Source organism: Pelobates fuscus, chromosome 5 (assembly GCF_036172605.1).
Source record: "Pelobates fuscus isolate aPelFus1 chromosome 5, aPelFus1.pri, whole genome shotgun sequence".
NCBI lineage: Eukaryota > Metazoa > Chordata > Amphibia > Anura > Pelobatidae > Pelobates > Pelobates fuscus.
In genome coordinates this window covers 71922535-71938830 of record NC_086321.1, presented here as the reverse complement: position 1 = coordinate 71938830, position 16296 = coordinate 71922535, and the positions used below count along the sequence as shown (strand labels likewise).

At 41.8% G+C, this 16296-nt stretch overlaps 1 protein-coding gene across 1 annotated transcript in view; it reads right to left on the bottom strand.

Moving 5' to 3' along the window:
• Positions 1-16296, bottom strand: part of CPLANE1 (ciliogenesis and planar polarity effector complex subunit 1) — a 79460-nt gene that overhangs the window by 26773 nt on the left and 36391 nt on the right. Inside the window, exons 25-31 of the mRNA XM_063453979.1 lie at positions 14580-15474; positions 13368-13525; positions 12719-12831; positions 11257-11336; positions 9211-9287; positions 3299-3494; positions 94-417 (exon numbers count right to left, since the gene is read on the bottom strand). Of these exons, the coding sequence (XP_063310049.1) occupies positions 94-417; positions 3299-3494; positions 9211-9287; positions 11257-11336; positions 12719-12831; positions 13368-13525; positions 14580-15474 (1843 nt within the window). The remainder of the gene's footprint in view (positions 1-93; positions 418-3298; positions 3495-9210; positions 9288-11256; positions 11337-12718; positions 12832-13367; positions 13526-14579; positions 15475-16296) is intronic.

Here is a 16296-nt window from a genome sequence, read left to right as displayed (position 1 = left end):
TTCAGAAATATTGATTAATACTAAATGATATAATTAAGGAATCACCACATTCATACATGCTTGGACATAACACCATGCATGCATTCTGACAACCTGTGATACGTTTTCCTTGTTGCTCTCATCATGCAAAGCATTTTGTTCCGTGGGAGCAGCACTGTTGGTAGTTCCTTGGATTGGTTTCTCAGTACAAGCTCCAGTGTTCGGTAGGATTTCGGCGTTTGGGGGAGCCTGGCTGCGCACACTGTCCATAGGGATTGGAGACTGGAATGGAAAGGCTGCATGCTCCTGCAGAGGAACATTTACCAATTGGTTTCTCCCAGTGTGAGAGGATTGTTGGAGAATATGCTGCAAGTTAGGCAGAGCAGCAAACGAAGATCCTACAACCTGCATTATGCTCATGAAGTTTATCTGCTGAAGCTGAAGAGACAAAATAAGCACATGGTTACATTTTGAATTAAATAATTTTAGAAAGGATAAAAATATGACATTGCAATGATAATGACACAGCAATCAAATCTAATTAAGCAAACTTACACTTAATAAAACGTTTTTGTTTTTTTTAAATTTAGAATGCCATTGTAGCGGAATGCATTAAGCCTGTCCTGTTTATTCCTATGTAACCGTGTGCAGTATGTAATTCGTACAGTATTTTTCACATTACTAATGTATCTCTATGTGTTTAACGTATGTTGTTCGGTAGTTTCCATCCGTATACTATACGAAGGGAAACTACCGAACTGGCGGACCACCCCAGAGAGAAGTGTGGCAGCTATTATGGTTCACACTTTCTCTGACCGCAGGTTAACAAGCTCGTTATGTATGTATCTGGGTGGTCGCCGTTCGTATGCGTACACGTGGCGGCGGCCATCTTACGCATACGAACCTCAGCAGTGTTTGGTCGTCGAGTGTCTGGAACTCAAATCGGCCACTCGATTATCCGAACACCGCTGAGACCTCCAGAGCTCCGTAACTACCGAACGAAGGGACCTAACGAAGCCCCATTCGGTAGAAACCAAGAACCGAACGAGGGAACTGTAATGCAGGTGAAGTTAAGCGTGGATGGCTAAGATTATTGTATATTTCAACTGCCGAACGGAGACCGACCGCAGGGCCCAAACGTATGGAACCCTCTTCGGCTACCACCTCGTGTCAAACTTCACCCTCCACCTAACTACCGAACCCCTGGTCCGATCTGGGTGAATTTTGGATATATTGTTCACCCAGATCAGGGCTACCTAGCGGTACCCTAATATTAATAATATGTACCAGTTTAGGGGTACATCCAGGTTTGGGGTAATGTACTGTATAATTTAAGGGGTTTATGAGTCACTCTGAGGGGAGGAGATGTGTGGAAGGTAACATGTACAGTATTGGTTACTGTCCTAATTGAGGTGAATCCCTCCCTTGCATGGGAGCATGCTTTATAAGGAACCCTGAAATAAAGATTGTCAGTTCTGCTCCTGAAACTGTGTGTCGTCCAGTTATTGGGATTGCTGTTGGGATATTGCTGTGTTATTTTGCCTGCTGGAAACTCTGCTTGTGGATTTACTATTGCCTTGTTCCTGAGCCTCACTGGGATCTTAAGTGGAGAATAGCTGTGGGATATCAGCTCTCCGCTACAGCCATGTTGGGCATTAGTAATTAGATTTCCCCCTTTTCTAAACCTGTATAAAAAATAAATAAATAATAATTACCTGGAATCACTGCTTCCTGCTCCATGGTCCAATCTAATGCTAATCGTAGAGAAACATCTGATTGGATCATTCTCGCTGGCTCAGAGCACATGCGAGAGTTCTAAGCCCAGTAAGGGAATGGAGAGAGTCAGGCAGTGGAGTTAGAGAAAGGGAGGAGGGAATAAAAAAGGAAAAACGGATGATCATAAGAAATCTAGAAATGTGCATAGGGAGAGAGGGGAGCGTTCAGCTTGCTGCAAGGGTAGAACTCATCTTTTCTGTCTAGCCACCAGCACAACAGTTCAAATATCGCTGTATCAAGACATCAGCTTATGAAGACAAAAAGCTGCACATACAGATTCCTTCCTCCATAACCACTTCTAAAAGCAGAAGAGCAATAAAGTGCTCACAGTTTACCCAACAGGGATGTGTTTTGCTATTTGCAGAGCCATGAACAGTGCATCCACTCCACGAAGGAGAGAGAGAGAACCTACCAAAATTGCACGCACCACATGGACAAAATGAATAACAAACAGTGTTATACTATGTAGTTTTGGCTCCATTATGTGTTAGCTGTATCTCTGTATGTTTCCATATGGTATAAAAGTTCTGGCCTGCCTGATTGACACTCCTGGCGCAGCTGTAAAATCGCTGCTGCTATAAGCCATTCTCAGAAATAGAGAGTGGGCTTAAGGTGCTCTAACTACCAATCACTTTGCAGTAATGCAAAGTGATAATGGAGCTTGGGCCAATAAGTTTTGTTCTTTTATGAATGACATACTGTTCAGTATAATTGTTCATCCTGTAGACTATTTCAGAGGAAGAAATTAAACCATGCACGCGATATACACACAGACGGAAAGAGACACTGCAAAGTAAAACACTCTGCATTCTTGTGTAAAAGTCCCAAGACCTCATAGAGGAGATACATTTACTGGGTTAGCTATTTGCCTGGTTGTTTTCATTCTTCTAGACGATGTGCAGAAGAATGGGCGCAGTTCTAAGCTTGAATCCCAAGTCATGTAAAGAGAGCTGTATTTTCAGCTTAAGAGTAAAGATGGCAAAAAAAAAATACTTTAAAGAGACCCCGTGGAAGTGGATTCAAACACAACGCTCGGCTTCTCTTTCTAAAATAAAAGTGATTTTACCATTATTTGTCTGCTCAATGTTGTAAGCATTTTATAAAATATTTATATTAGGTCTGCGTGTTGTTTTAACAAGTAGGTGAATTTTTAGAATACGCTCTGCATGGATATTGATGCCATCCATGCAATTATTTCCTGTAATGAATGGGTACTGATGCACAGATCACTTCTATGCAGTTTAGGGGCCCTGATCTCAAACAGAATATGGCATACTAGCACCAATCTGAATGGGATTAATGGGTGTTACACTCCCAGGTCATACCTGCTGCCATTCAACTGACGGCAGTCGAAATAGCTGCCGCCTGTGAAGATATCTGCCACTAATCTCATGTAGCACTAGGATATATATACCAAAAAGCTCATGTAATATAGGAGACACATAAATATAGGAGACACATAATGATGAAGATTGTATAATGGAAAATGAATGTGTTTCTGCACACACAAAAACACATCAGCATATGTATCTGACATTGCTACCTGCAGGAGCCGAAACATTTCATCTTGGAATAACTGTCTAACAGCTTCAGAGGTGTTCACGGGTTGAGTGCTCGGCTCTCCATGAGAATCCTGGGCTCCGGTGCTGGTGGTGCCACTGGGCATGACGTTTGCTGTATTGGATGCAGGCTGGAGCACAGAAGGCATGTCACAATCAACGATGTCTGGGTCAACATTCCTAATGTATTGAATAAGGAAACATTCATTTCATACTCCGATCCAAAAGGTTTTAGAGAAAGTGAAATTGTTTAGGAAAGATATTTCACATGAGCAAACCATAATTTCACGGCATTTGTGAGTTGGGGAACTACTCATATAGAGGGAGTGAAGTGTATACAAAGCTACATACATTATGAGAACACTTATTTCAGGTGCAGTGAACATGGAGGGTTCTAGTTAAAGGGACTCTTCAGTGCCAGGTAAACATATCCATTTTCCTGGCACTGCAGGATCCTGTAGTGACCGTCTCACCCCCCCCCCCAATGTTGCTGGAGGGGTAAAAACCCCTTCAGTGACTTACCACACAGATGTCCCAGGGTCAGGCTTCGCCCACGTTCCTCCCCCGCTGACGTCAGCCGGCGGGGGTGACCTAATGCGCTGCGTGGCAATATCTGCGTGCGCATGCATTAGACATCCCCATAGGAAAGCATTATTCAGTGATTTCCTACTGGGATTCTAGCGATGCTGGAGGTCCTCATGCATAGCGTGAGGACATCCAGCGTCGTTTAAAACACTTTTCGGGTTTTAAGAACCCAGAAGTCCCTCTAGTGACTGTCTCCAATGGGCAAAAGTGGTCTGGGTGCCTGGAGTGTCCCTTTAATTATTTTGAAAGTGAAATCTGTTAATATTGGTTTTCAGTCGGTATACCACAGGGACTCAGAATAACTACTGTAGCCAATTGGTATAAATGTTCTGCAAAAATAACCCCACAATGAATGACCATCGCATGTTGTGCTTGCATGTCAAGAGTCAAGCTTGCTGACCTCAAAAAGGTAGACGGGAAAGGAAATATACAACACACTGGTACACAGTTATATCCGTGCCCAGTGAAACCTGCTAGGCATGGAACTTTAAGTATGATTCACTGAACTAAAATAATGTAATAGAATAAAAATAGGCAAAAGTAGGAATCAAATGTGTACCATGCGACTACTAAATATTTTCTAGAAATACACAGTATATGAAGAAAGTATATGTAGAAATACACAGTATATGAAAGATATTAAAAAAGGCAGTGTACTGGGCCACACACCTAAATGCACATATCTTACAATACATAATATACAATAAACATTTACATGTAAATGATCGTGTCAACAAACAAACACACAGGGTACTCTGCAATCACCCTGTTCCTTCCCATATTAGGCTCTAAGTCTGCAAACTTTGCTAGCACTGCATTAATAGTAGTTTGTAGTTTTCACAATGTTCCCCATGGCGACGTCATACTGTAAAATATATTATCAGGTGTTCTGGTTTTATGCCTTGTAAGTTAGCCCTTAATTTGTTCACAGGTTTCAAAGAATGCAGACACTGATTTCTGGTGGTCCCTCTCCTTAAATAATATGACATGGTTTACCTTGATGCTCTCAGTGTGCATCTGGACCAGTAGCCCACTTCAATCTGTGATCTTCACTTATAATGGAACCAGATTCTGCAGTAAATCTACCATTAACAAAGGGCACATAACGAAAGCCAGACACTCAGCTCACAGCCACTGATTGTTTAGGTTTGGTCTCCAGGGTAATAATTGCTTGCAGCATGTTAAGGCGTGGAGAGGAATTTATTTGTTTAAGGTAACCGGTAGACCTACAGCCAAACGGTATATACTCTAGTGTGTAATACTACAAATGGAATTAAAACCGGATATTCCAACATTTGGGGGTGGGGGGATGACAGGGAAGCAAACTATAAAAATACTATAAAAAAACAAAACAAAAAAAACAACAACTTTTCTCTATGTCGTCAGCTTCAGAATATAAACCTGAGACGACAGAGGAAAATAACTGCAGTAGAATGCATGTGTGCAAATACAGACATGTGCATGCAAAGGAATGGAAAAGAGCTGAAAACGATGTATTAAAGGGACACTATAGTCACCTGAACAACTTCAGCTTAATGAGGTTGTTCAGGTGAGTGCTACAGCTACCCGGAGCCTTTTTCTTGTAAGCACTGTATTTTCTGAGAAAATGCAGTGTTTACATTGGAAGCTTGGAACACCTCTTGTTGCAGTCAATCAGACGGCCACCAGAGGGACTTCCGAGTTCAGAGGCCCTAAAAAGGCCTCTCGTCCGATGCATTCTGGGTGAATGCATCAGACGGGCTATCAGCACACAAAGCACTGTGAACGCGCTTTGTGTGCTGATAGCCTGTCAGCACTGCTGTGGGCGTGGCTTCAGCTGACAGCTTCAGCTTCAGCTGACAGCTGAAGCCCGAACCCACAGGGACGCTTACTGTCCACAATAGTGGTTGAAGGGGGGGGGGAGACCTACTCTCCTTCCCCCCCCCGGCCCCCACCGCTGTGCGGCGGGTGGGGGCCCTAAAATTATCAATAAGGGGGGGGACCTACTGTCCCCCCCCCCCCCCGGCCCCCACCCCTGAGCGGTGGGTGGGGGCCCTAAAATTATCGATAAGGGGGGGGGCCTACTGTCCCCCCCCGGCCCCCACCCCTGTGCGGCGGGTGGGGGCCCTAAAATTATCGATAAGGGGGGGACCTACTGTCCCCCCCCGGCCCCCACCACTGTGCGGCGGGTGGGGGCCCTAAAATTATCGATAAGGGGGGGGGCCTACTGTCCCCCCCCGGCCCCCACCCCTGTGCGGCGGGTGGGGGCCCTAAAATTATCAATAAGGGGGGGACCTATTGTCCCCCCCCGGCCCCCACCCCTGTGCGGCGGGTGGGGGCCCTAAAATTATCAATAAGGGGGGGACCTATTGTCCCCCCCACGGCCCCCACCCCTGTGCGGCGGGTGGGGGCCCTAAAATTATCAATAAGGGGGGGACCTATTGTCCCCCCCCGGCCCCCACCCCTGTGCGGTGGGTGGGGGCCCTAAAATTATCAATAAGGGGGGGACCTACTGTCCCCCCCCCCGGCCCCCACCCCTGTGCGGCGGGTGGGGGCCCTAAAATTATCAATAAGGGGGGGACCTATTGTCCCCCCCCGGCCCCCACCCCTGAGCGGTGGGTGGGGGCCCTAAATACAAAGGGGGGGGACCCTAGTTAACCCTCCCCCCCCCCAAAAAAAATATTATCTCCCTACCTACCCCCCTCACCCTAAAAATAATGAGGGGGGGAACATTAACTAAAAACCTGTAAAAAAAAAAAAAAAGAGATAAAAAAAACTTACCATTCGATGTTTTCTTTCTTCTAAAATCTTCTTTCTTCAGCCCAAAAAAGGGCAAATAAAAATCCATAATAACCGACGCAATTAAAAAAAAAAAAAAAAAAAAAAAAAACGAGCGCAAAAAAAATAATCCATCTTCACCCATGGAGGGCTCCGCGCAGACTGAGCTCCGCAGGGTGGGGAAGGCTTATAAAGCCTTGCCCCGCCCTGCAATTAGGCTAAGAACACTCTGATTGGTGGGTTTAAACCAATCAGAGTGCTCTTTGTCATTTTACAAGCGTGGGAAAGTTCTTTGGAATTTTCCCACGCTTGTAAAATGACACAGAGCACTGTGATTGGATGGCTTGAAACCCATCCAATCACAGTGCTCTGTGTCATTTTACAAGCGTGGGGAAATTCCAAAGAACTTTCCCACGCTTGTAAAATGACACAGAGCACTGTGATTGGATGGCTTGAAATCCATCCAATCACAGTGCTCTGTGTCATTTTACAAGCGTGGGAAAATTCCAAAGAACTTTCCCACGCTTGTAAAATGACACAGAGCACTGTGATTGGATGGCTTGAAATCCATCCAATCACAGTGCTCTGTGTCATTTTACAAGCGTGGGAAAATTCCAAAGAACTTTCCCACGCTTGTAAAATGACAAAGAGCACTCTGATTGGCTCAAACCCACCAATCAGAGTGTTCTTAGCCTAATTGCAGGGCGGGGCAAGGCTTTATAAGCCTTCCCCACCCTGCGGAGCTCAGTCTGCGCGGAGCCCTCCATGGGTGAAGATGGATTATTATTTTTTGCGCTCGTTTTTTTTTTTTTTTAATTGCGTCGGTTATTATGGATTTTTATTTGGCCTTTTTTGGGGCTGAAGAAAGAAGATTTTAGAAGAAAGAAAACATCGAATGGTAAGTTGATTTTATCTCATTTTTTCTTTTTTACAGGTTTTTAGTTAATGGTCCCCCCTCATTATTTTTAGGGTGAGGGGGGTAGGTAGGGAGATATTTTTTTTTTTGGGGGGGGGGGGGAGGGTTAACTAGGGTCCCCCCCCCCCTTTGTATTTAGGGCCCCCACCCACCGCTCAGGGGTGGGGGCCGGGGGGGACAATAGGTCCCCCCCCTTATTGATAATTTTAGGGCCCCCACCCGCCGCACAGGGGTGGGGGCCGGGGGGGGGACAATAGGTCCCCCCCCCTTATTGGTCATTTTAGGGCCCCCACCCGCCGCTCAGGGGTGGGGGCCGGGGGGGGGGACAGTAGGTCCCCCCCCCACATTGATAATTTTAGGGCCCCCACCCGCCGCACAGGGGTGGGCCCGGGGGGGGGACAGTAGGTCCCCCCCCTCATTGATAATTGTAGGGCCCCCACCCGCCGCTCAGGGGTGGGGGCCGGGGGGGGACAGTAGGTCCCCCCCCCTTATTGATAATTTTAGGGCCCCCACCCGACGCTCAGGGGTGGGGGCCGGGGGGGGCAGTAGGTCCTCCCCCTCATTGATAATTTTAGGGCCCCCACCCGCCGCACAGGGGTGGGGGCCGGGGGGGGACAGTAGGTCCCCCCCCTTATTGATAATTTTAGAAAGCGAGCTGAGCTGTCAGTCAGACAGCTCAGCTCGCGAACGCGCATTCCTAAAGCGCTCAGGTTCTTCATAGGGCGGCATTCAATGCCGCTCTATGAAGAACGCGATTGGTCCAGCGCGAAGCCGTCCCATTGGGCCCCGCGATTTCGTCATTTTGACGAAAAAGGGGGCGCGGCCTAGCGGGGAGCTCGGCGCTGGAACGGAGGTAAGTTTTTAATATAAAAACACCGAATTTTTTTTTTAATTAATGAAAGTTCATATAAAAGCAAGAAGGAAGGCTGGGGGACCTGTCTTTCTTGCTTTTATATGGTGACTATAGAGTCCCTTTAAAGTAGAAAAAAGCCAAATAGCCAATCCAGTGTGCCATTCCTGGCTCACACATGTCTGATTCTTGATGCAGTTTCCTACTTGGACAGTGTCTATGCTTCATTGAAAGTCCTATTCCACTATATTAAACTTTATATCCCTCTACTCGTGGTCTATTCCATGTATCTACAACTCTTTCTGTATTAAGAAAAAAAATGTATTTCTTGCGACTGTCTATCAAATTCCTCAAACACTTATGCCACATTCTTTTGTTCTTGCTTACGTTTTTCATCAAAATATATCAACCCTTTGTTGACAGAGTTTCCATGACTTTATCCCGCTTTGTCCTTTGCTCCAAGTGGTACATGTTTAGAGAATAAGCACATAGTCATGCACTCCAACTGTAGTATTAATAAATACCCAAAATGTCTGCCACACATCATTTGTGAAAGAATCTTGGGAATTGTAGTTGTGTTTGGGGCAGATGACAAGTTCTACAAACAGCATTGACGTGTACTTTATTTTGGAAATAAATGGTCATTTTTGCAAAAATGTATATGTTCAATGATTAAGAAATCTTGACACTACATTGGACACAAGGCATTTTAAGGATGTGTGAATAACCAAATAATCACGGTCTTAATATTAAAATATTGATCACCGTAGAAAAATTATTTTACTCACTTGTCAACAATGGCTGTTTCCAGAATCTCTGCTTCTCCAGGATCTGGTGTGTTTGGAGAAGATTTGGTGGCCTGTTTCTACACAGTAAAAAGAAGATCCAACTCAATTTAACATCCACAGACATGTATCGAATGATAATACCCCCATCCAAAACAAGTTACTTGCGCACATTTAAATAACTGGACATCTTTTAGTATTTCAATGGCCACTAAAGTGGAAGCTCACGTGCCTTATCAAGGCAAAACCAACAATTCATCTTGCTGTCGTCAGCTAAAAGGTAAAAATCTATAATGAAATTTGGGATAGTGCACAAGTAACTTTTTGGGGGGTTTTATTCTATGTACGTGTACTATTGCAATGGCTTCCGCCCAGCAGTGGTGGTAGTTTGAGCACAGGGCTTCATTTTGTGTATGTATTGAATAATAATCCTCTTTGATTAAAATTATATATATATATATATATATATATATATATATATACACCAGGCTGCAATACAGAAGTAAAGGACGATGTATTATCAGGAATTGAACTACAAGAATAATTCTTTAACATAGAATGTGACGGCAGATAAGAACCATTCGGCCCATCTAGTCTGCCCAATTTTCTAATTACTTTCATTAGTCCCTGGCATTATCTTATAGTTAGGATAGCCTTATGCCTATCCCACGCATGCTTAAACTCCTTCACTGTGTTAACCTCTACCACTTCAGCTGGAAGGCTATTCCATGCATCCACTACCCTCTCAGTAAAGTAATACTTCCTGATATTTTTAAACCTTTGCCCCTCTAATTTAAGACTATGTCCTCTGGTTGTGGTAGTTTTTCTTCTTTTAAATATAGTCTCCTCCTTTACTGTGTTGATTCCCTTTATGTATTTAAATGTTTCTATCATATCCCCCCTGTATATTAGCATTTCTTCTTAGGGGTTGCTGCTCTTACCTAGTTCACTGCTAACTTGTGTCTACAGCTTGACTGTCTAACTACGGTCAGGTTTTCTGATGAAGTTGAATGTGACAGACACTGAAAATGGAGTTTCTATCTCCATTAATCATTTCCTCTGGTGAGGACCTAGAGTGTAGCTCCATAAACTACTAGCGCATGCACTAGCAATCTACATCTGAACACGCATAGATTTACATTTCTATTGCAGAGTGTTTCATTTTGACATATTGATTTTGATAGGATCTGCATAGATAAAGCACACTTTAGCCTTTACGTTAGGCTGCAATGAACGGCGATAACATAGCGCAAAGGTTTTCAACCAGCATGCGGTGTCACATTGGTGTGTTGAAGGCCAGCCAGAAATGTGCCACAAACAAGCTGACCTAAGCGATGCAATTGGTTAGAAATAAAAGTTCATATAAATCTGTGCATATAGAGCTTCTCTAGTATGACTGCATGTAAACGTGACTTTTATAACTCTAGGATTAGGGTAAAATATAAATAAAAAAAACAAAAACAGTAGGTGTGCCTCATTTCTTTAAAGTGTACCTTGGATCAAAACAGATTTGACACCACCAACACAGATTAGACATGTGGCTATAAGAGCAAATAGCCCAACACTCCCATCTTGTGGTAGAAAATAGGTAAAGTTTCGGAAAGTTCTAACCATTTGTCATTTAAAGGAATACTCCAAGTACCATAACCCCTACAGCCTGCTACAGTGATTACGGTGCCAGGAGTGAACTGAAACCCTTCAATGGTGAGTATTTTAACAATTTTCAATAAATTACAATCACATGTTATCAGACTCCTGTCTCCTTGGCATGCTGTTTAACACTCTTCGGTGGCATTTGTTAGTAGACTTTGGGTTAAGTCTGATCCCTGTGGAGAGCACTGCGCTAAAGTGTGCGCTGGTCAGTACTCATTGAGCCTCCAGCTGTTGCCTTCTGATGTAAGCATGCAATTATGTGAGATCTTCCTTTAGACTAACTTGAACAGATCATAAAGAAATAATAAAACCGTATGCTGAGAGACAACTGCACATACACACATTCTACTAACAGGCTCTGTCGTACAGTGTAAAATGGTAACAATCGGGGCTTACCGATATCCGCTGAGATAAAGATCTTATACTGACGGAGATGCTGGGAATTATTTCGGTGTTCAGCTGATCTTCCTGGTCATCTGTAAAGACAATAGATCAACAAGACCTTTTCTATTAATAAATAAGTGTAAAGGAGACAAGGTGTAAAGAAGCACTCATAACGTGCTGACAATAATAGCCTATATTAGTTATTTTCAGTTTTGAAAGAACTTTCAAAATGGCAGTCAAAGTTCTGTTGCTATGAGGGACTTTGAAACATCATTTTTTTATGATGATATCAGCATTCTAATGTGATTTTAATCCTGTGTAACATTAATAAAAGGAGAAAGACAATTATGACCTTACAGGACTTACAGGAGAGAACAATTTTACAGTGGCAATTTTTAAAAAGAAGACTATTAAAAAAAAAATGATATATATAAAACTTGCTCTGCTTTAACTTTTAGTGTGCAGTTTAGAAAAAGGTTTAACATTTCAAGTCCTAAGCTATTACGCACCATCTCAAAATGCACGCATGGAAACAGCTTCTTTTTTTTTTTTCCCATATACACCACATGTATTTATTTATTTATAAAATATTTTACCAGGAAAGATACATTGAGATTTCTCTCGTTTTGAAGTACGGAGTGTAAATGCAGGAGTGTATTTGTGTTGCGTGTGCATCTGCATATATGAAGTGTAAGTCTATATAAACTCATAGGTGCATATGTAGGAAAAGTCTGTATGTGAATTCAGGGGTATATTTATATGGTGTCAGTAAGTGAAAGCAGTGTATTTATGTGAGAATGTGTGGTGGTGTTGGTGGGGTTTATATGCTCACATTTCTTCATTCCATATCACTTTTACCATTAGCAAGACAATCACTTTTTTTCTTTTATCTTGCTGATGTGACTCTTCTCATCCAAGCCATCTCTCCCCATGTTCTTCCCTCCAGGTCCACCTTGTTTATCAGTAAACCTCTTCTCTCCCTATCAAATGTCTTCCCCATTTTCAGAACCTGCCTTTTTTCAGTGCTCCTTTCATTGTACCCCACTTCAGTTTCTCCCATTCCTGTTAAGTACCCCCTCTTTTTCAGTGCCTCCCCATATCCTTCATTGCACGTTTTCTCTTTTTTAGTAGCTCTCTTCTCTCCCTACCCTCTACACCTGTTACATTACCACTTCTAGTTTCTCATGAGACTCCCTCTTGTTTACTGGTGGGCCAAAATGATTTAAGGAGAAAAAAAACAAACAAAAACAAACATACTTAATAACATCAAACATCGGTGGATGGCCTTTAGTCTTCCGACCTACATTGTGCATCAACAGGTGCCCTTTGAACCCACCAGACAAACATATTTAATAATAATAATAATATATTGCAGTTCTACAATATATGGGGATATACCATTTGCCCAGCCCTACTGTAGCACAGATATATGATAATTTAATACTACAATAATTACATTAAAACATAAACAAACCTTCTGTGTCTGATCTGATTTTAACATTTACTTTCTCGCTGGGATCAGCAATAGCTTGTGGTATAGCAGAATAATCTGCAGTCATTTCTTTGATGGACACAGAATAATCTCCTCTGCAAGACACAAAATAAATAAAATCAGCGTATACATCGTAAGAGCAGCCACAATCACAGCTTCTGGGTTTTCTAGAGCTAGATTACTGCTAGAATAAATTATTTGAAACATTTAAAAAAAAAAGACTGTCATGGTATAGTTCTACTAGAAGCTATTTTTTTATAATATTCACTATTTTTTGCAAGTGCCACAAGACTAAAAAACAAACAAAAAAAACGTATACAGGGTTATTTACTAAAGTGAGAATTGTTGAAAATTCTAAATTTAAGGCCACGGTAGCTGAACCGTAAAATTCCGCCTTGCTTCCAGTAACGCAAAATTGGACTTAAATTTGAAATTCACATTGAATTCCTGGCATTTTTTACTTTAGTAAACGACTGAAGAGAGCAGCGAAAGATAAGGCAGAAGCCAAGCAAGGAAGAAAGAAAAGAATAAATAATGTGACCTAGAGATACTTGCAAAGTATGGATTTGTTATTTTGAATAGCTGCTTAAAAAGATGGCTAAAATGTCTGCAAGCTTGGCACTATACTTACGCAGACAGGTTTTCATCTGGTTGTGTATGTTCTGTTATGTCTGTGAGTGTTCCACTCTCTGATCCTGCATCGCCAGCATCCATTCTGCCCATTCTCTGCAAAACATGCTTCATCTGTGGCTGGGAAACGGGAGCTACAATGTATTCCCTCAATGGAAGCTGAAAGGGGGAGGAAATGGCACAGTTAGTTATCACACATAAAGACTATGTAATTGTTTATACAAAGATCTATACCAAATGCAAACTAACTAACTATCTCCACCTGCCAGGATGAATTGGCAAGGGATGAAACATGTTAAAATGGAAACAGCGTGCCAAAACATTGGGACATTTTAATTTTAAAAAAAAATGAGATATAAAATATCAATCTGACATGCATCTATTGTAAGGAGAATGAAATGAGATGGTCACAGGAAGGGGATTGTATTCTTTCAACTAGAGGGATAACCAAAGACTCAACATCTTTTTAGCTAAACTCCTTTATGGTTCTTCGTGAATAGAATATATACTGGAGAACATATCACAGAGAAGCCAGCGACAGTGATACGATGGGGACAGATGCTGATGGCACAAAGGTAGTTTGTGCACTGTTCATGGGGAACTGCTAATCCTTATCCACAATATATAAAGGTTAGATTAACAGGCTATATGAACTAGGATGCAATACTCTTGGATAATCATAAGTACATACAAAAGCTTATTTACTAAAGTGAGTGTTCAAAGTGAATTTCAAATTTAAGGCCAAAGTCACTGAATTGGAAACATTATCTAAGTCAGCTGTGCTGTCAGTTTAGCAACATTCGCATGAAATTTCAAACTCAATTGGATTTTAATTTTGGCATTCTGGCATTGAAACCCTTACAGTATTTGGGATGTGAAAGCTTGATTAAACTTGAATTGTACCCTGCCTTGTGTAGCCCATTATTCCAACATCAACCAGAGATATTGAGTCAGCTCAAACAAGGAACAATGCAAGTCTATGCAGTCTATTCAGGTGCCCACTTCACCCACACTATGGCATCAAGCCCTCCGGTTCTTTAGGTTACATTTCCACATACACAAAAAAAAGTGTATTGCAAAAAAAAAAAAAAAAAGTATGTGCAATGCCAGTTAAAACAACAACAACAACAAAAAAAAACCCAAAACATAAAATTTAAAAATACCACTCTAAATTTATTAGGATTATTCATCTGGCTTACAAATGAACCTTTACCTTGCATGCGTTTTCACTTTGTACACTTCCGATGTAGGGTTTTTCTAAAAGCCAGATTGATGTAAGAATAGCAGCTGACGAGGTTTTGACCCGTATTGCTGTGCTCTGTGGCTGGCATGGTTCCATTTTGCCTGCTGTCCAGAAGAGTCTCTTGTCTGACCACCTGACCATCCACTCAACCAGCTTTGCTTCATTGCTAAACTTTGCCTGCAGTTCAATCCCAAGCTCTTCACTTGGCAAACAGCTCCTGGTCTGAATTACCTTGTACTTGTACTGATCGTGTGTACACAGCAGGTTTTTCTTAGCAGACAGATTGCCATCATCATCATTTTGTTTCTTTGCTTTCTGATCTTTTAAACCAAAAAGTCCACTTTTGGACACATTTCCAGTTTTACTTTTGAAAAGAGATTTGTAAGTGGAAACCTCTGGCCTTTTGATGACAACAGTCAAAGCTACATTAGGATTCAAATCAGCTGGGACTTGGCTTTGATGTAATGTCTCCATCAAAAGAGAGCAATCACAGCAGGGATCAGAATTAAGGTTGTAACAAGAACCAGCTCGGAATACACTCTGGATCCTGGCTTTGCCCAGTTTACGTTTCAGAGTTGTGTGAACATCAAACACAAGAGAATTCAGTTCCTGTTCTCGAAGATGATGGGAGAACGTGGTCAGGAAGGGAATTCCGGGCTCGTTGTAATGCACTAGATCTTTCTCCAGCAGGTAACTCAGGAATATTTCCAAAAAACTGGTGTATTCTTCATCGTCTCTCTCAAACTCCCAGGTACCAACGGTGGGCAGGGCATGTTGATTTTCAATTGATACATCAGGCTTTTGACCAGCAGGGTCATTTACTGAAGTCCTTGCATTCAGATTATGCACATATTCTTCACCTGTTCTACAAACAGAACAAAAAAAAAATTTGCACAGAGGAAAACATGAATCTGTTAAACTAATTGTAATAAATAATTAATTTAATAAATACATTTTAATATTGATTCAAATTATAAATTCCATAAAATTATAGGCAGCAGAATTATCATCAGGATTACCAGGTGTTAGTTTAAGGGATTGTACAAAACCGCAAAAATAAAGGTGGAAACCCCTGGCTTTACAGTTATACAGATAGATTTTTGTTCCCTATTCTTTATTTCAAAGTGCACATATAATGGAATTATGAGTGATGACAATCAAATATTCCAATAAATTGAGCTATTCTAATTGTTAGCAATAGACTAGCTACATATAGATACACACACACACACACACACACACACATATATATACACATATACACACACACACACACTTAAACTAAACACACCCTTATGCCATCAGTATAACTACAGATATGGTTAGTGCACTGGTTGCCAACACATTCCTATACACCAAGAATGCAGTATCCCACAGTGTCTAATGGGGTGCCACAAAACATTAGAAGAGGTCAATTTTATGAGAAATATTGAATACAATACTAGATATTGACCCAACTGATGGTTTGCCGTCTACTGTATGAAAAACAAAGCTACAGAGAATATGTAGATAATATGCTCAGGCTTATGTGAATAGCATCACTTCTAAAATCTTTAATTTTTAATTAAATATTCCAGTTTATTTAAAATGTATTTTCTTTATGTAGGACACAGTTTATAATAAGAGTAGGACCTGCCAAGAATGGGGTACATTGGCATTGTGACAGTCTTATGCAATGTATGATCAT